Below are 21,988 nucleotides of genomic sequence, written 5' to 3' on the forward strand. Positions count from 1 at the left end.
GATAACTTAGAGGCAACAACAAAAAGAAAAGAAAAAAGATAAAATTTTAAAAAAATAAAAAATATATCTAACTTCAGTTTTGGTTCATATTTTCCGTGGCGGTATACCAAAAGCCTCCTGAGAACAGTGAATAAAAAAAAAAATTAAATTAAAAAAAAGGAAAATGAGATAGTACAGCCACACGAGACAAGATCCGACAGGCTCTCCAAGACCATCCACCAGGGAACCACTAACGGCGCAGGGGAAAACGGAGACAGACGAGGCACAGAAAGCGAAGCAAAACATCGGCAGACAGCATCACTGTGCGAACAGAGAGAGAGAGGAGCCGCTTTTGCCCCAAACTCAGGCCCTATCCCACCCACGACCGCCAGAAACTGTGAAATGTTGGTGATGCGTTCAAGACTGCAGCGCGGCCCACGACAAAACCTAGCTTTTGTGACTGGGGACAGTGGTATCAAAGCATCAGCTTGCTTACCTAAACGCGTCAAAGCTTTAACAACCGCTGCCACTTTTTATTATTTCTTTGTTGTTGTTTTTCAACCTCCTGAATACACATCACATCAAAACCAACGGCACTGTTGTCTTGCATCTCTCCGCTGTAAACTCTTTACATAATTACTTTTCATATAAATACAGACCCTTTGTACGATTATAAACTCTTTACATAACTGTACACTCTTTAATAATGAGTAATGTCTTCTGCACATTTCAAATTGATATATCAAGTGGTTATTCATGTTTTTCTTCTTTCTAATTTGAAAAGATTCTTAACTTTCTCCATACGAATGGCGAAAGAGACAACGTTAACAGCGTTTCACCCCAATTACCATCATCAAAATATTGCAAGTGGAAGGCTCTTATACTGAAGAGGTGAATGTTGACAAAGAATACCACAATTCTGACGACGGAAGCTAAAGGTTGGGTCATTCAGACACCCACTGGACATCCGAAGGGTCTGTGTAGAGGAGAAGAGAGGACTGGCCGTACTGAGTGAGTTAAACAAACAAAAAAACACAACATCAGTGCAATGTCAAGTTTCTTCCTTTGAGAAAGTAGCTTTTTGTGTGTGCATGCTTTACAATGCGAAGCAAAACCCAAACCAACATAACAGAGCATAGTGCACAGCAAATGAATACAAATATGATACAATATAATACAGGCTGACACACAATTTATCACACAAAAATGATCAAAACCAATGCAAGATCATGTAATATAATCTGGTGTGACATAGTATTTTACAAAACAACACAAACATTTCATAAGATCCAATACATTCAAAAAAACTAAACAAAAAGTCAGTCCCTTTCTGTATAATGCATTTGTATGCATATCCTGTAACTCCTTACCCTGTAAATTACTACCCTGTTACCTACTTATCCTGTAACTCCTTACCCTGTAAATTACTACCCTGTTACCTACTTATCCCATGACCTACTTATCCTGTAACTCCTTACCCTGTAAATTACTACCCTGTAACCTACTTATCCCATGACCTGCTTATCCCATGACCTACTTATCCTGTGACCCCACTTACCCCACGACCCACTTATCCCATGACCTGCTTATCCTGTAACCTCCTTACCCTGTAACCTCCTTGCCCCCTGACCCACTTACCCAGCAACCAACTTACCCTGCAACCGAGCAACAAACTCGAGCTGCTCCGCGACCCAATTACCCTTTAACCTAGCCACTCTGTGACCTGCTTCGTAGCCTGTGGTCTACCCTCCATACCCCAGAAACGTGTGAAAGGGGTAGGTGCAGGGTGGCTAACAGCCCACATGCCGAAGGACGTTTAACGCCCCAACACAAAACATGTGCATGTCGTGGGGCATCATCACCCAATCATCTGCATAATTAACAGCATTCCGCACTGCAGGATCTGCATAATCAACAGCATTCCGCACTACAGGATCTGCATAATTAACAGCATTCCGCACTACAGGATCTGCATAATTAACAGCATTCCGCACTACAGAATCTGCATAATCAACAGCATTCCAACCACAAGATCTGTATAATCAACAGCATCCAAACTAGGGGATCTGTATAATTAACAGCATCCAAACATCTTAACAAAGGCATGACCAAGAATTTGAAAATAAAAACAAAAGGTATGAAAAAAAAAAAAAAAAAGAGAAAAGAAAAGAGATTCACAAGTCATTGCAACATGTGTGAACCAGATCAAAACGCACAAAAGCTATGGGTGCAACATGCACATGCACGTGCACACACACACACACACACACACGCTCAGGCCAAAATAAGCACTAATGCTGAGATTTCATTCTCTGCTGCCCCAAGGAAAAAAAAAGGAAACACACATGCTCATCACACACAACACAATTCTCCTCTTTTCTCTCCCCCCCCCTCCCCCCTTCTCCCCATCCACTCCCCCCCCATACTCCCTATCCCCCCCGACCCCCCAAACACACACACACACATACACGCTCAGGCCAAAATAAGCACTAATGCTGAGATTTCATTCTCTGCTGCCCCAAGGAAAAAAACAAAAAGAAACACACATGCCCATCACACACAACAACACAATTCTCCTCTTTTGTGTCCCCTCATTTCTCTGCAAGGCCCATGACTGAACTTCCACAGGTGTCACAAGGGTGGAGATTTTTTTAATAATTTTTATCCATCATGAAAGGGAGAGAGAGAGATGCTTTTTTTCTTTTTCTCTTTTTTTTTCTTTTTTTTTGCAGATCACGAATGGTGAAGAGTTTTGTCATCCACATTGAAAGGTACATATTCCTCCTTCATGAAAGAGACAGTTTTCTAAATTCTATTATGAAAAGTAGACAGGTTTTTTTCTTAGTGAAAGGTAGAGATTTCTTCCATCATAAAAGGCTGAGATTTCTTCCATCCTGAAAAGTATGCGTGTGATTGACTGGTGTGAAAGCGCTTGGATTTGTCTCTGCACAAGATTCAGCGCTATATAAATATCATTATTATTATTATTATCATTATTATCATCATTATTATTATCATTATTATTAAAAGTAGAGAGTTTTTCATTCATGGAAACTGAAGGATTTTTTTTTTTCCATAATAAAAGTTAGAGATTCTTACCAACATGAAAGGTAGAGATTGTTTTCTATCCTGGAAGGTAAGGATTTTTTCCACAGTGAAAGGTATAAATGTATTCTATCCAATAGTAGACATTTTTACGTAACAAAAGATGGAGATTTTTTCCCTAATCATGAAAGGTAGACTTTTTTTTTTCTATCATGACAAGTAGATTGTTTTCTTCATGAAAGGCAGAGATTTCTCCGTCATGAAAGGTAGAGGCTGTTTCCTTTCATGAAAGGCAGAGAATTTTCCATCATAAAAGGCAGAGATTTTTATTTTATTTTTTTATCATGACAGGTAGATCTTTTTTTTTCCTTTCTTTTTTTTTACCATTGTAAAAGAAAAAGGCATGGCTCTTTGGAAGTAATCATGACCGGCCTGATTCATTTCACAAAAACACGTCTGGCCACAACCATGTCAAAATAAAAGCATCTGGCACCTCCTTTGTCAAATAAACATTTTGTAGCACATCCCCTTTTCATATAAACAGAGCTGGCACAGCCATTTTTCACATAAACAGGGCTGGCACAGCCATTTTTCATACACACACACACACACACAAAAATAAGGCTGGCACATTCCTCTTCACATAAATAAGGCAGGTACAAAAACCTCTCACATAAAACAAGGCTGGCTTAATCATTTTTTTTTTTTTTCACATACGTAAGGATGCCACGACTCTTTTCACATAACCTTGGCTGGTACAAACCGTTTTCACAGTTTACACACACAAAACACAACTCTCTTCACATGAACTCATGCTTCTTCATGTCAACATGGCTGGCACAACCCTTTTCATGTAAACTGATGCTAACTTTCACACAATACTCAGAATAACTAACTTTCATCTGTAGTTAAAAAACACACACACACACACACCAAAAAAAATGGTCTTATAGCCTTTTGACAGCTACAGCAGCAGTGAATTTACATATCCACGATGTCTAGGGCTTTGGCATAGGCAGGTGTGGTCCAGTGCTCTCCTTCCGCTGTTCAAACCTTCCCCAGACAGGCGCAATAGCCGAGTGGTGAGGGTCCCGGGTTCGAATCACGGTGGCAGCGCCTGGTGGGTAAAGGGTGGGGATTTTTACGATCCCCCAGGTCAACATATGTGCAGACCTGCTAGTGCCTGAACCCCCTTCGTGTGTAAATGCATGCAGAAGATCAAATACGCACGTTAAAGATCCTGTAATCCATGTCAGCGTTCGGTGGGTTATGGAAACAAGAACATACCCAGCATGCACACCCCCCAAAACAGAGTATGGCTGCCTACATGGCGGGGTAAAGAACGGTCATACACGTAAAAGCCCACTTGTGTGCATACGAGTGAACGCAGAAGAAGAAGAAGAAGAAGGCATTGGCAGGTGTGGTCCAGTCCTCTCCTTCCGCGGTTCAAACCTTCCCCAGGACACAAAACACCATGCCGAAAACAGGGGGGCCTCGAACCCTGACCACTGGTGATCACGGTATCAGAAGACTAACTAACGTTTACCCTCATTCTGCCCCAACGCTTCAACTTTCGTCCGTATCAAGGCGTTCAACACATTTCACGCCAGTGCTGAAGAACACCTTCAGACACATTACAGATTAAAAAAAAATAAAAAAATTTTTTTTCGAAATTAGCTGCAGCTAAGTTACCCCCCTTGAAGTAGTGCCCTCTTTTCTAGCAGCCATCTTGGTTTTCCTGATCTGTTCTACATTTGCGGCAAAGTTGTTTTGTTTGTGTTTTTTTATCAGTTTTTCTATTTTCCTGTCCTTTCATTGACTCCTTGTCCTTTGCATGTGACCATGTATTTCCAACAGGATAAAAGACTGCGTTGATCATTTGGGCGATCGGGCCAAAAGTCAGTCAAGAATTGTTGTTGTTGTTGTCTCGTTTGTCATTTATCAGATGAATTCCCCCATCTCCTCGACAAAGGCGGCAGTACGCTGCAGGTCCTCCAGTACTCCGTAGAGCTTCCGGGCCGCTGGGATTGGGTCGGGCCAGGTTTTCTCTCCAGTCCAGAATGTACGACAGGAAAACCAAGATGGCTGCCAGAAAAAAGTGCGCTACTTCTGGTAAAGCAAGGGAGGCAGCTTACCAAGGGAAGCTATAAGCCGCAGCTACTTTTGATTTCTCCCCACAGGCGGACTAGTAGTTTGGACAGGACAGGAATCTAGACCCCTGCCGGAGTTTGCACCAGTGGGTCACGGTGGGTCATGGTAAAGTATGTGTAATCAAAAACAAGCTTCTGCTCACACTTAAGGTACATAGCCGCTCACAACAACTTTCAGAACATTTTCTTTTCAGTTCCAGTTCAACTTCTTTTGATTCATGTATCTGCTACACTGAAGCATTAACCAGCAGATAACCAACAGCTTAAATATAATATATGTATACCAACTTCCTTCACTCACCCTCTACTTCAGTCCACACAGCCACACAAGTTTAAAACCGCGCGTCATTCAGGAAACAAGGCAAAACACAAAAGATGCATAGCGTGGCTTCGCGATTCAAGGGAAGCAGCCACATCTGTTTGGGTCGAGAAATAAACAGCATTCGTTCCCATAGATAGGCCCTTCGATCAAAGGGAAGCAACCACATGTTTTTTTGATTGAGATATGAACGGCATTCATTCCCATAGTGAGGCCCTCTGATCAAAGGGAAGCAACCACATGGTTTTTTTGATTGAGATATGAACGGCATTTATTCCCAAAGCCAGGCCCTTCGATCAAAGGGAAGCAACCACATGGTTTTTTGATTGAGAAATGAACAGCACTCGTTCCCATAGCAAGGCCCTTTGATCAAAGGGAAACAACCACATTTTTTTTAGATTAGATACGAACAAACACCTTTCAGACAAAAACAAAGTCTGGCTTGTACAGTCAGCCCTGTAAGAAGGCAAAATGGGTTGTCGACACACACAGACACACTCACACACAGACACACACACTTGTGATCAAAGTGACCACACCATGCGTAACCTTCCTGGCCAGTACTGGCAGTATCATGGATCTTTCCGAATGTATGTTCAAGACCTTCATGATACGTTCCGTACAGAAAACTGTATTCATGCTTGCCCATCTCTCCTCTCCTCTCTTCTTTCATTCTGGCTCTCCCTCCCTCCCTCCCTCTCTTCCCCTCCCTAGAGGAGAGAACCTCCTCCCTCCTTCTATCACTCTCTCTCTCTTTTTTCTCACCGCTCTGAACACTCACACTGCTTTTGTCACACACACACACACACACACACAAACACACGCAGAACTAGGAAAAGAACTGGGAACTGATCACATCCTCGTGAACACAAGTCAATTCAAAATGGTGTGGACAGAATGCAATGCTGTGGATACCCGCCCCCCCGCCCCCTCCCACCCCCTCAACCCCACATATTTTTAACTGGATGCCTTTGACACCAAAATGCCTGTGCAAGATCATTGGCATCAAACGGTGTGATCTTATCTCAGGTGGAGAGATCAGAGAGACCCCAGTGAACCCACCATCTGCAAACAACTGGCTGAGGACTGTGAAGAATGAAGCACTCTGACTGCCTCACACACCCCAAGCATCCAAGTCTATGAAAAAAGTAAGTATGGATACCAACCAATTTCTGGTAAATTCACAAACACTTGGGTACATTGGACACTAATGAACCCAGCACTGTTGGTAACAGGCAATATTAGGAATCTCCTAAAAAAATTTTTTTTTTTTTTTTAAAGTGTTTGTTATTGTGGTAGAGGCTCAACTTGAGCTGTGTGAACACTTTTCACTGTCAGGAGGTCCAACCAAACGAAACATCAGTGTAAACCTGGCATGTAACACCCTTTCCAAAACTGCCAGATACAGTGGTGAAGTATACAAGTACAAAACGTACAATGACAACAGGGAGGAGGGGGGATGGGGGGGGGGTGGAAAGAAAGTGAGTGGGTGTGCACATGAGAGGGCACATGTCTGTGAGTATCATGCATTCGAGAGTGAACATGTGAGTGTGAGATGGCATACATATTACATATTATGAGAGTGCACATGTGAATGTCAATAGGTATGCATAAGCCAGTGCACATGTGAGTGAGAGTGCACGTATGAATGTGAGCGGACGTGTGAGTGCGTGCTCATGTGGCTGTGTGTGTGTGTTTGTAATAAAGACCAGCAGATTCACACACACACACACACACACAAAAGAATTGTTCCCCATTCCACCATGGGCTTACCAGCAAATACCTGTGAGTGATCGTTTTTAAAAATAAAAAAAAGTGAACTGAACGCGATGAGAAATGCTGTGTGCTGAGCGAACTTTCTCTCATCTCTCTCAATGCCAAGCAGACAGAAAATCACACCATGAACACCACTTCACTGGCCCAGTCAGGAAAGAACCCCCGATACTCCCGACAACAACAACAACAGTCAGCCACAGTCACACTACCCTGCTTGCTGCACACACCACCACCACCACCACCTCCTCCTCCGCTGCCTTCAGTACAAGACACTTTCACGCCCAAACTTCTGAATGCAGGTCTCCACAATCTCCATGATCTGAGACGCGGCCGTGTTGATGATGCCTGGAAAGTCCTGAGCGGTTAACCCCGGGATGCGAAGGTCTGAAAGTTTGAACCCCGACTCCGTCACCTTCCTCACCACCTGCAACCAGAAAGAGGGAAGGCATCGGTGCGCTTGCAGCAGAAGCACTGCAGCATCTTGTAGGCCACACACACACACACACACACACACACACACACACACACACTCACCTCCTGTCCAAGCAGACAGATCCTGTTGCGCTTGCAGCGGAAGCACTGCAGCATCTTGTAGGCCACACAGACACACACACACACACACAGATGAACACACACAGATCAGCATACACACACACACACACACACACACACTCACCTCCTGTCCGAGCAGACAGATCCTGTTGCGCTTGCAGCGGAAGCATTGCAGCATCTTGTGGGACACACACACACACACAGAGACAGACACAGACACACACACACTACACACACACCCACACACACACACACCTCCTGTCGGAGCAGACAGATCCTGTTGTTCTTGCAGTGGAAGCACTGCAGCATCTTGAAGGCCACACACACAGACACAGACACACAGAGATGAACACACACAGATCAGCATACACACACATACACACACACATGAACACACACAGACACACACAGAGATCAACACACACACACACACCCACACACACTCACCTCCTGTCCGAGCAGACAGATCCTGTTGCGCTTGCAGCGGAAGCACTGCAGCATCTTGTAGGCCACGTTGGGGAACTGACAGTGGTTGAAGAACCCCTCATAGCTGGCCTCCAGGTCCTGGAAGCTCCGGTCGCCGTCCAAATGAAGCAGGTGACCTGTGTGCGCAGGGACGCATGCACATACACACGCACAAGTGCGCGCACACACACACGCATTCACACATACACACACACAAACAGTCAGAAAGCGAGAGTGAGAGTGTGTACTGGATGATGATGATGATGATGATGATGATGGTGATGGTGATGATGATGGTGGTGATGATGATGGTGGTGATGGTGATGGTGATGATGGTGGTGGTGGTGGTGGTGGTGGTGGTGTGTGTGTGTGTGTGTGTGTGTGTGTGTGTGTGTGTGTGTGTGTGTGTGTGTGTGTGTGTGTGTGTGTGTGTGTGTGTGTGTGCGTGCGTGCGTGCGTGCGTGTGTTTTCTGTTGTGAGTGCGTGCATGTGTGTGTGTGTTTTCTGTTGTGATGTGTGTGTGTGCGTGTGCGTGTGTGTGTGTGTGTGTGTGTCTGTGTCCGTGCACACATGTGTACGTGTGTGTGTGTGCATGTATGTGTTCTTGCGTTGTTCAAGTCTAACATGTCACTGGAAAGCCATCTGAAAACCTTAGACAGATATGTTATTATTATCAGTACTATTATTATTGTTATCATTAGTATTATTTATAAAAATACTATTATCATCACCATCATCATCATTATGAAGAGGGCCACAGATTGCACAGCCCACCTCACTGTCATATATGTGCATGCGTGCGTGTGTGCTTGCGTGCGTGCATGCATGCATGCATGTGTGCGTGAGTGCATGCATGTTCTTGTGTTGTTTAAAGCCTGACTGATTTGGTAAAAAAAAAAGCGCTTTGAGATGTCTGAAAGCACTGTTTTCATGTACTGTTACTATCATTATCATTACCACCACCAACATCATAATCATCATCACCAACACCATCATCATCACTATGATTATTATGATTATAATCATCAATATTACCATCTTCATGGTTCAACACTTGGCTTATCTCAGATACTGACATAAGCTTACAGCTGGAGCTGTATGGTCAACGGTTTCTCCATTGCAACTGGAATTCATTTACAGCTTAAGTCGTTTGTGAAGGACTACGACTCTCAAACTAGGAGGCAAGACTGCACTGGCTCTCAGTGCTGCGGCCTTGGAGGGGGCTAGCTGGCCTTTGGGAACACCATCCAAACCCCAAACTGTACTAAAACCCTCTTGGCCAAGAGAGTGGGGATGTGACAGACAAGACACACTGCACTATGATCAAATTCTGGCCCAGAAAGTCAGGACACCAGCTGCCTTCTCTGCTGTTCTGGTGGTCATAGTCAGACACGACTGTCTATCCTGCATACTTTTATCATAATCATCATCACCATCATGATTCAGAAGTGAAGACCATCACCAAGGCCAAGCAACAGAAGAAGTGGTTGCAACAGCATCATCCACGCCACAAAAAAAAAGGACAGACCCCCTACTACCTGCTGACTAGGCGGGAACAGGTGCCAGCGTTCAGGCTCAGGACAGGCCTCACACCCACCTGAAAGGAAATTTTCTATCTAAAATTACGTTTTAATTACACATACTTAACTGTGACCCCACTAGTGCAGACTCCGGCAGGGGTCTGACATTCCTGTCCTGTGCAAACTACTATCCGCCTATGCGGAGAAAACGAAACTACGGCCGATAACCTCCCGGAAGTAGGTAACCTCCACTTTGTCCCGCTGGCTAGCGCCCTCTTTTTCCGGCAGCCATCATGACTCCTGTTCCTGTGCTCTTCATACAACTAAGTTTTTTCGTATTTTCTGCCTGTCTGTCGATTCTCAAGCGTTCTTGTTTGTTGTCAAATTATGTCTCCGACCAGGTCACATAATTATGTAGCTCGATTGGGGAATCGTGCTAAAATTAAGGCGCGATCGCAATCGATTCGCTGACACTCTAGGCCCTCTACTCCTGGCCCTCTCAACAACGCCAACCCGCCGCCTTCTCCACTTCCTCCGCTCCCTCCGGTCGACGCCAGACTTTAACTCCACACTGGTCACTCAGCACGGTGCCCCTGACAGCCAGACAACACAACACCTGCTGCAGTCCTGCCCCCTTCATGAGGTGCTCAGGAAGGAGGTAGTACCGGCCCAAACCAACTCCAGTGGCATAGGAAGCTCTACAGCTGTGTGGAGGACGTGCAAGTGCACAGCTAGCTGCCTTCACTGCGGAGACTGGGGTGTCCACCTGACGAACGAGAAGAAGGAAGAAGAAGATCATCATCACTATCATCAAGACAACCACAGACGGCAGGGGGCCGAACCTTTCACTCCGTGGTGCAGGTTGTCGGGTGTGGCCACGTGGCCCAGCCACAACAGCACCACATACTCCAGCTGCGACTTCTCTGTCTGGTTGAAGGCCTTGACCTCTGAGGTCAGCCGGGTCAGGGGCTGCAAGGTCAGCGAGGCAGGCTTGACTGTCTTGGGGGTCTTGGCCACGAACAGTCCTGGTGAGATTGAAAGTAAAAGAGGTTTTCTTTTGTCATTTTTTCAAGTGCTTTTTTTTTTTTCTCCCCATTTGACATCACCACCAGTTTAGGTTGGTGTATTCTGACACACACAAACACACACACAAAAACACACAGACACACACACAACACACACACACACACAGACACACTGTAGATTCAAAGACTGGAAGAATGGCTCACATCACACACACCCTCCAGAACACACGTCCTTCAAGACAAAACTCACTCCCACACTAAACACACATCCATCCATCCATCCACTCAACACGTCACCCCCACACACCAGCCCCTCCCTCCCCTGAACACATCCCCCCACACCCCTGGACACACACACACTCTTCCACACCCTCCCACCCACCCAAACCAACTCCCCACCCACCTATACAAACCATCCCACTATCCCCGCCACCTCCACACACACACACACACACACACACACACTGACACCCCCAACCCACCCATACCAATAATCCCACCACCCCCTACACACACACACACACACACTAACACCCCCAACCCACCCATACCAATAATCCCACCACCCCCTACACACACACACACACACACACACTGACACCCCCAACCCACCCATACCAATAATCCCACCACCCCCTACACACACACACACACACACACTGACACCCCCAACCCACCCATGGCAATAATCCCACCACCCCATACACACACACACACACACACACACACACACACACTGACACCCCCAACCCACCCATACCAATAATCCCACCACCCCATACACACACACACACACACACTGACACCCCCAACTCACCCATACCAATAATCCCACCACCCCCTACACACACACACACACACACACACTGACACCCCCAACCCACCCATACCAATAATCCCACCACCCCATACACACACACACACACACACACACACACACTAACACCCCCAACCCACCCATACCAATAATCCCACCACCCCCTACACACACACACACACACACACAGACACACTGACACCCCCAACCCACCCATGGCAATAATCCCACCACCCCATACACACACACACACACACACACACACTGACACCCCCAACCCACCCATACCAATAATCCCACCACCCCCTACACACACACACACACACACTGACACCCCCAACCCACCCATACCAATAATCCCACCACCCCCTACACACACACACACACACACTAACACCCCCAACCCACCCATACCAATAATCCCACCACCACCTACACACACACACACACACACACACACACACACTGACACCCCCAACGCACCCATATCAACAATCCCACCACCACCTACACACACACACACACACACACACAGACAAACACACACACACTCACACACACACACACACACACACACACACAAACACTCACCTCTAAGAGAGCCGTCAGGGTGGGTGAGGGGTCCAAACACTGAATTCCAGGTGTTGTTCCCGGCAAACCTGGTCACCACCGACCCACGCAGAAACCCTTCACTGGTGGGCGGAACGTGGTACAGCTTGACCCAGCAAACACGGCAGAACAGATAAAATGAATTATGTTAAACAATAACTGTATGTAAGCCCAACCATACGACCATCAGAACAGCAGAGGAGGCAACTGCTGTCCCCACTATCCGGGCAAGAATATGACTATAGTGAGGAGTGTTGTGCCCAAGTTGGATTCCGACACTCTCAGCTAAGAGGGCTTTTTAGTACAGTTGGTGAAGGGATTGTCCCTAAAGGTCAACTTGCCCCAAAGCTACAGCACTAAGAGCCAGTGCAATCTTGCCTCCTAGTTTGAGAGTCATACTCCTTCACTGAAGACTAAGCTGTGAAAGAATTCCCATGGTAGAGGAGAAACAACTGAGCATACAGCTTGGCCTAACAAACCCCCAAGCCTCTCCCCAACTCCCCCACCCCCGACACACACACACACACACACACACATCTAATCCTCCCCCTACCCACCCTCCACAAGCAGTCATTCCACAACATACCGTAAGGCAAAACTGACATGATTCTGACAATTTCCCTTTCACACACACACACACACACACACACACACTGTACACACTCACACACTGTGTACACACACACACACACACACTGTACACACACACACTGTACACACACACACACACACACATTCTCCTCCCTCCTACTCGCCCTCCACAAGCAGTCATTCTACAATGCACAGGAATGCAAAAGCTGACATGATTCTGACCAATGTCCCTTTTTCACACACACACACACACCCTTGCCCCCCTCCCCTTTACTCACCCCAAGCAGTCGGTCGATGGCGTAGAGCACGGCAAAGGCGACGTGATTTATATGCTGGCCCCTCTCCACCATGAAGACGGCCTGCGTCAGGGAGTGGCCGGCAGTGGACGTGTTGAAATGGACCACCATCGAGCCCCCCTGGGGGCTTTCATCCCCATTCCCCGCCCCCTCTCCCTCCCCTCCCAGCCCCCACCGCACGGAGCCTGGAGTAGCTGGAGACCTTCTCCACCAGCACTGACCGTTTCCAGTCGCTCTCCAGTTTGCCTGTCACCACATTGAGTTGTGTTGTGTTGTATGGCATTGTATTGTCAAATTAAATCAAAAACACTCAATGAATCCACATGGTGACTGTAGTGTAGTGTAGTGCAGTGTAGTATTGTGCTGTGTTGTGTTGCGCTGTATCGCATTGCATTGTCAAATTAAATCGATTCAAATGAAATCAGAAACACTCTATGAATCCACATGGTGACTGTGTAGTGTAGTGCAGTGTAGTATTGTGCTGTGCTGTGTTGTGTTGTATTGCATTGCATTGTCAAATTAAATCGATTCAAATGAAATCAAAAACACTCTATGAATCCACATGGTGAGTGTAGTGTAGTGTAGTGTAGTGTAGTGTAGTGTAGTGCAGTATTGTGTTGTGTTGTGTTGTGTTGTGTTGTATTGCATTGCATTGTCAAATTAAATCGATTCAAATGAAATCAAAAACACTCTATGAATCCACATGGTGATTGTAGTATAGTGTAGTGCAGTGTAGTGTAGTGTAGTACAGTGTAGTATTGTGCTGTGTTGTGTTGTATCGCATTGCATTGTCAAATTAAATCGATTCGAATGAAATCAAAACCACTCTATGAATCCACATGGTGACTGCAGTGTAGTGTAGTGCAATGTAGTATTGTGTTGTGTTGTGTTGTGTTGTGTTGTGCTGTGCTGTGTTGTGCTGTATTGCATTGCATTGTCAAATTAAATCGATTCAAATGAAATCAAAAACACTCTATGAATCCACATGGTGACTGTGTAGTGTAGTGTAGTGTAGTGTAGTGTAGTGTAGTGTAGTGTTGTGTTGTGTTGTGTTGTGTTGTATTGCATTGCATTGTCAAATTAAATTGATTCAAATAAAATCAAAAACACTCTAAGAATCCCCATGGTGATTGTAGTGCAGTGCAGTGCAGTGTAGTGTTGTGTTGTATTGCACTGCACAGTACTGTGTTGTGTTGTGTTGTGTTGTATGGAATTGCATTGTACTGTATTGCATAGTATTGTTCTGTGCTGTGCCGTGTGCTGTGCTGTGCTGTGCCGTGTGTTGTGCTGTGCTGTGCCGTGTGCTGTGCTGTGCTGTGTTGTGTGCTGTGCTGTGTTGTGTGCTGTGCTGTGTTGTGTGCTGTGTTGTGCTGTGCTGTGTTGTGTGCTGTGCTGTGTTGTGTGCTGTGTTGTGCTGTGCTGTGTTGTGTGCTGTGTGCTGTGTTGTGCTGTGCTGTGTTGTGTGCTGTGTTGTGCTGTGTTGTGTGCTGTGTTGTGCTGTGTGCTGTGTTGTGTGCTGTGCTGTGCTGTGCTGTGTCACTAAACTTTGTCACCACAGATTTCTCTGTGAGAAATTGGGGCTGCTCCCCCTTGGGAGAGCACACTGCTACAGTGCAGCACCACCTCTTGCCTTCCTGCCAGCAAATGTGTTCTGTTTTCTTATCAAAGCAGATTGTCTACAGAACTTTGCCATGGACAACCCTTTGTCGCCATGGGTTCCTTCATGTGTGCTAACTGCACGCCACACAGAGGGGACATCTTTTTATCGTCTCATCCAAATGACTAGCATGCAGACCAGGACTGGAGGTCTGGTGGATGGGGAAAAAAGTAGTAGCGAGCATGGGATTCGGAACTGTGCGCTCAGATTCTCTCACTTCCTAAGCAGAGGTATTACCAGTAAGGCACCACTCTAGGTAATCATCCCAGATTTTTTTGTTTTTTTTTTGGCAGGGGGGGGGGGGGGGGGGGGGGGGGCGGGAAGGGGAAGGGTATAAATAAATATAATTCACAGAAGGCAAATGGCTGCAAGACTTGAGTGAGTGACCGACTGAGCGTTCTGGTCGAAACAAAACAAGAACTAAAACGGACCATGCTAAGCGCACACCCACACTCATGCTCACACAAGCATGAAAATGCGTGCACACAAACACACACATGCGCAGACACCCCCCCAGACATCCAAGCCCCCCAAACCCCCTCCATAACCCTCAACCTGACAAACACGGTTCCAGAAAACGCCTGCCAGGATGTACCCACTTTTCATTCCCATGGCCGACATGAGCCGCTTCTCGCGGCTGCGCAGCGCCTCCTCCTGAGCCTCCTGCACACGTAGTACGCATGCCTCCACCTCCTTGGCCCTGGCCCAGGGGTCAGCCTTGGTGGTTTCTTTGCCCCCCTGGTCCTCCTTCCTTCCCTCCCTGTCCACACACACACACACACACACACGCACGCACGCACACATATTCAGAGGAACGATGAAAAGAATTTGAGAAACTCAAGCAGTACGACAACAAGATCAGTACCAGTGATTATCAGATTGCCATCTTAATGATGATAAAGATAAAAGGAAGAGGAAGAAAAAGAAGAAGAATGGTGTGCATATATGTAGCACTTACGCCGTGGCTCCTAGTTTCACTTTCAGTTTCTGAAGGTGTCACTGCGTTCAGTCAATACCAGTGATTAACAGACTGCCATAATGATGAGAATATTATCATAATACTAATAATGATTAGGAAGAAGAAGAATGATGTGCATTCATACAGTGCTTATCCACCAGCTCAAAGTTTCACTTTCAGTTTCTCAAGGAGGTGTCACTGCGTTCGGACAAACCCATGTACGCTACATCACGTCTGCTAGGCGAATGCCTGACCAGCAGCATAAAACCACCGCGCTTAGTCAGGCCATGAGTGCATGCATATGTATTTGCGTACCTGTCAGAGTGCATTTCTTTATCAGAAATTTTGCCAGAGGCCAACCCTTTTGTTGCTATGGATTCTTTTTTCACAATTAGCAGTAGAGGCCAACCCTTTTGTTGCTATGGATTCTTTTTTCAGAATTAGTAGTAGAGGCCAACCCTTTTGTTGCCATGGATACTTTTTTCAGAATTAGCTCGTACACATGTATACAAGTGGGCTTTTACATGTATGACTGTTTTTACCCCCCCATGTAGGCAGCCATACTCCGCTTCTGGGGGTGTGCATGCTGGGTATGTTTTTGTTTCCATGACCCACCGAACACTGACACTGATTACAGGATCTTTAACGTGCGTATCTGATCTTCTGCTTGTGTATACACACGAAGGGGGGTTCTGGCACTAGCAGGTCTGCACCTACGCTGACCTGGGAGATCAGAAAAACCTCCACTCTTTTCCCACCAGGCGCCGTCACCGAGATTCGAACCCGGGACCCTCAGATCGAAAGTCCAATGCTTTAACCACTCAGCCCGTCAAAAAAACAACAAAAAATGGTGCAGATGATGGGTGTGGCAATAAATCCGAACACAAACCAGCCTCCTTAATACGTCCCCACCCACTCTAATAATAATAATAATGGTACTTATATAGCGCTGAATCTTGTGCATGGACAAACCTAAGCGCTTTCGCACCAGTCATTCTCACGCACACATAACTCTAAAACTGGAGAAACTAAAGACAAGGAAGAGGTAGGGAAGGGAGGCTACTTTCGGAAGAGGTGGGTTTTAAGGCCAGACTTGAAAGAGCTGAGTGTGGAGACTTGACGAAGTGAAAGAGGAAGTTCATTCCAATTGCAAGGTCCAGAGACAGAGAAAGAAAGGCAGCCAACAGTCGAGAGTTTGAATCTGGGTATGCGTAAGTGGAGTGGATCTGAAGCCGATCGTAGCGAGCGAGATGGAGTGTAGAGGTGAAGGCAGCCACAGAGATAGGAAGGGGCTGATTTGTGAATACATTTGTAGCATAGAGTGCTGATCTTGTACTTTATTCGGTGTGAGACAGGGAGCCAGTGGAGATGTTGCAAAAGAGGAGTGATGTGCTCAGATCTTTTCTTTCTGAGGATGAGTCGGGCAGCAGAATTTTGTATGCGCTGAAGGGACTGAATGGATGAAGCAGGCAAACCAGACAATAGAGAGTTACAGTAGTCAAGGCGAGAGAGAATGAGAGAAACGAGTAACCCACTCACCACTTGTCCCTGTGGCCGACGATACTGCTCTCTGCAGCGCTGTCTCCCTCCTCTTCTTGTGCTGCTGCTGCCACCACTGCTCCTCCTCCTCCTCCTGCTCCTGCTGCTGCTGCTCCTCCAGCTTCTCCTCCTGGTGCTGCAGCTGGTGGTGGTGGTGCCGGTGTCTCCTGAGCCCTGTCCCTGCCCAGGGGGGGTTCCTGGCCGTCATGGACCTGGGGCTGGGGGATGTCGTCACGCAGCAGGTACAGCGTGGTGCCCGCGCTCACCTTGGGCTCCCCCACGTTGTTGTTCTTGAACACCACCGCCACTTTGCCTGCCCCCCCACCACACACACACACACACACACACACACACACACACACACATCGTGATGGTGAACATGGGTGGTCGTGATGATGAAGGTGGTGGTGGTGGTGGTGATGATGATGGTGCTGGTGACAGTATGGTGATGGTGGTGGTGATGATTATGACGGTATGATGATGACGGTGGTGGTTGGTGGTGATGATGGTGCTGGTGCTGATGGTGGTGGTAACAGTATGGTGATGGTGGTGGTGATGATGATGACGGTATGATGATGACAGTGGTGGTGGTGGTGGCGATGGTGCTGGTGCTGATGGTGCTGGTGCTGATGGTGCTGGTGACAGTATGGTGATGGTGGTGGTGATGATTATGACGGTATGATGATGACGGTGGTGGTTGGTGGTGATGATGGTGCTGGTGCTGATGGTGGTGGTAACAGTATGGTGATGGTGGTGGTGATGATTATGACGGTATGATGATGACGGTGGTGGTTGGTGGTGATGATGGTGCTGGTGCTGATGGTGGTAACAGTATGGTGATGGTGGTGGTGATGATTATGATGGTATAATGATGACAGTGGTGGTGGTGGTGGCGATGGTGCTGGTGCTGATGGTGGTGGTGACAGTATGGTGATGGTGGTGGTGATGATTATGATGGTATAATGATGACAGTGGTGGTGGTGGTGGCGATGGTGCTGGTGCTGATGGTGGTGGTAACAGTATGGTGATGGTGGTGGTGATGATTATGACGGTATGATGATGACGGTGGTGGTTGGTGGTGATGATGGTGCTGGTGCTGATGGTGGTGGTAACAGTATGGTGATGGTGGTGGTGATGATTATGACGGTATGATGATGACGGTGGTGGTTGGTGGTGATGATGGTGCTGGTGCTGATGGTGGTGATAGTATGGTGATGGTGGTGGAGATGATTATGACGGTATGATGATGACGGTGGTGGTGGTGGTGATGATGGTGCTGGTGCTGATGGTGGTGATAGTATGGTGATGGTGGTGGAGATGATTATGATGGCATGATGATGACAGTGGTGGTGATTGTAATGGCATAAAGATGGTGGTGGTGAAAATGATGGTATGATGATGATGATGATGATGATGTAGTGATTATGATGGCATGATGCTGATGATAATGGTGGTGGTAGTATGATGGTAATAGTGGCCATTCTGATGGTATGACAATGATGGTGGTGGTGATTATGATGGGTATGATGATAATGATGGTGGAGGTGATTATGATGGTATGATGATGGTGTTGATGATCATGATGGTGGTGGTGGTGATCACAATGGTATAATGATAATGATGATGGTGGTAATTATGATAATATGATGACGATGATGATATGATGATGATGATAATAATAATAATAATAATGGATACTTATATAGCACACTATCCAGAAATCTGCTCTAGGTGCTTTACAAAAACGCTTTTGTTAACATAAAACATCATATCTATGTCACATACACACACCAAAATGTGACTACACACACACACACACATACACACACACACATGATGATGATAATGATGATGGTGATAATTATGACAGTATGATGATAATGATGATGATGGTAGTGGTGATTATGATAGTATGATGAAGATGAAGGCCATGATATAATGATAATAACAACAATATCAATCATGAATTAATAATAGTGACAGACAGTTACAACAATAATGATAATCATATGATGACGACGACAACGATGATGATGACGATGATGATGGTAATTATAATAGTATGATGATGATGATGATGATATCATGGTGACGATGAAGGCCATGATATAATAATAATGATAATAACAACAACATCAATCATGAATTAATAACAGTAATAGATAGTTACAACAATACTGATAATCATATAACGACGACAACAACGATGACGACGTCAATGATGATGATGATGATGGTGGTAATTATGATAGTATGATGATGATGATGATATCGTGATGATGATGAAGGCCATGATATAATAATAATGATAATAACAACATCAATCATGAACTAACGATAGTGATAGACAGTTACAACAATAATGATGATTATATGACGACAATGACAATGACGATGATGAGATGATGATATGATGATGATGATGACGGTGATAATGAAAAGTCTGCAGCTAGAGTCAGGGTCTCCATGTGGCACTGAGGTACAGTGCGTGTCTCACAACCGAAAAAATTTTTTTTTTTTTTTTTAAATCACCAAAATACCCTAATGTCAATCTGTATCATCTGCTTACCATGATAGTCAGTCATGTCCGACTATGACCATCAGAACAGCAGAGGAGGTAACTGCTGTCCAGAGTTGTCTGGGCAAGAATTTTGATTATAGCCGAGAGTGTCTTGCCCAGGTGACATCCCCCACTCTCTCATCCACAATGGCTTCAGGACAGTCGGCAATGGGAGAATGGTCACCAGAAGGCCAACCAGCCCACAAGGCTACAGCACTAAGTGCCAGAGCAATCTTGCCTCCTAATCTTGGAGAGTTGTAGTCCTCCACAAACAGGCTCGAGCTGTAAATGATATTTCCTATGGCAGTGAAGAAACTACTGATCATACAGCTCTCACTTTGCTGTTGGCCCAAACTGTGTGAGTTTATGTCAACCGATATAAGCCGAGCATCGAACCATGATGATGACGGGCGCAATAGCCGAGTGGTTAAAGCATTGGACTGTCAATCTGAGGGTCCTGGGTTCGGATCACGGTGACGGCGCCTGGTGGGTAAAGGGTGGAGATTTTTACGATATCCCAGGTCAACATATGTGCAGACCTGCTAGTGCCTGAACCCCCTTCGTGTGTATATGCAAGCAGAAGATCAAATACGCTCGTTAAAGATCCTGTAATCCATGTCAGCGTTTGGTGGGTTATGGAAACAAGAACATACCCAGCATGCACCCCCCCGAAAATGGAGTATGGCTGCCTACATGGCGGGGTAAAAACAGTCATACACATAAAAGCCCACTCGTGTGCATACGAGTGAACGCAGAAGAAGAAGAAGAACCATGATGATGATAATAATAATGATAATAGTCAACAAACAGTCATTGCCCCACACAAGAATGCCCCCCCACCCCACCCCCAACCAACCTAAACCATCTAACAGTCATAGTCAGTGCCACTTGAGAACCCCACCCCACTACCCCACCCCACCCCCCACCACTGACTGACCGCTATCCACCGGTAGGATCATCATCAAACACCCCTCCACTGACAGGCACAATAGCCGAGTGGTTAAAGCGTTGGACTTTCAATCTGAGGATCCTGGGTTCAAATCTTGGTTAACGGGCGCCTGGTGGGTAAACGGTGGAGATTTTTCCAATCTCCCAGTTCAACATATGTGCAGGCCTGTCAGTGCCTGAACTCCCTTCATGTGTATAAGCACACAAAAGCTCATATACACAAGTTAAAGATCCTGTAATCCATGTCAATGTTCGGTGGGTTGTGGAAACAAGAACATACCCCAGCATGCACATAAACAAAATGGTCATACACGTAAAACGTTGTATGTCTGTATGAGTGAATATGTGTGCCTCATTGAAACCTTACTGTGAGACACAGGAAACGAATGATGAGCGCCCAAATGGCAGCCGACAGTCAGCTCTGCCCAAGAAGGCAACCTGTCATGCAAATGCCTCAAGCGTTTGTAAAACACTTACTTCTTCTTCTTCTTCTCCATTCGTGGGCTGCAACTCCCACGTTCACTCGTATGCACACGAGTGGGCTTTTACGTGTATGACTGTTTTTACCCTGCCATGTAGGCAGCCATACTCCATTTTCGGGGGTGTGCATGCTGGGTATGTTCTTGTTCCCATAACCCACCGAACGCTGACGTGGATTACAGGATCTTTAACGTGCGTATTTGATCTTCTGCTTGCATTAACACACGAAGGAGGTTCAAGCACTAGCAGGTCTGCACATATGTTGACCTGGGAGATCGTAAAAATCTCCACCCTTCACCCGTCAGACGCTGTCACCGTGATTCGAACCCGGGACCCTCAGATTGACAGTCCGACGCTGTAAAGCACTTAGAGCCTGGTCTCCCACCGTAGACAGGCACTATATCAGTATCCATATCATCAGCCCCAGGCCCCCACTGACCGCTGTCCTCCGGGTGCGAGGAGAAGGCGACGAAGGAGCGACAGGTGGGGTCGGTGGCGCACCAGTCCATGGCGGCCTGGACGCTCTCCACCACCAGCACACACCCCCAGTGGACCCGCGTGTGGGGGCACACGTAGTCGTACAGCCCCGGGAAGTTGGACGCATCCAGCCGCCGGAACAGCTGCTGCCCACTTCCTCCAGCCACGATCTGAGGACAAAAAAAAACAACAAAGAAAAAACAAATGAAAATACTTCGTTTTTCT

At 46.4% G+C, this 21,988-nt stretch overlaps 1 protein-coding gene across 1 annotated transcript in view; it reads right to left on the bottom strand.

The window, feature by feature from the left end:
* Window positions 1-7,528: 7,528 nt before the first annotated feature.
* The window catches only part of LOC143275042 (uncharacterized), a 29,545-nt gene continuing 15,085 nt past the window's right edge, over window positions 7,529-21,988 (bottom strand). The window contains exons 5-12 of the mRNA XM_076579106.1: window positions 21,726-21,933; window positions 17,299-17,611; window positions 15,366-15,561; window positions 13,127-13,390; window positions 12,240-12,363; window positions 10,649-10,831; window positions 8,269-8,423; window positions 7,529-7,693 (exon numbers count right to left, since the gene is read on the bottom strand). Coding sequence (XP_076435221.1) covers window positions 7,529-7,693; window positions 8,269-8,423; window positions 10,649-10,831; window positions 12,240-12,363; window positions 13,127-13,390; window positions 15,366-15,561; window positions 17,299-17,611; window positions 21,726-21,933 — 1,608 coding nt within the window. The remainder of the gene's footprint in view (window positions 7,694-8,268; window positions 8,424-10,648; window positions 10,832-12,239; window positions 12,364-13,126; window positions 13,391-15,365; window positions 15,562-17,298; window positions 17,612-21,725; window positions 21,934-21,988) is intronic.

Source organism: Babylonia areolata, chromosome 29, assembly GCF_041734735.1.
Source record: "Babylonia areolata isolate BAREFJ2019XMU chromosome 29, ASM4173473v1, whole genome shotgun sequence".
Taxonomy (NCBI): domain Eukaryota; kingdom Metazoa; phylum Mollusca; class Gastropoda; order Neogastropoda; family Buccinidae; genus Babylonia; species Babylonia areolata.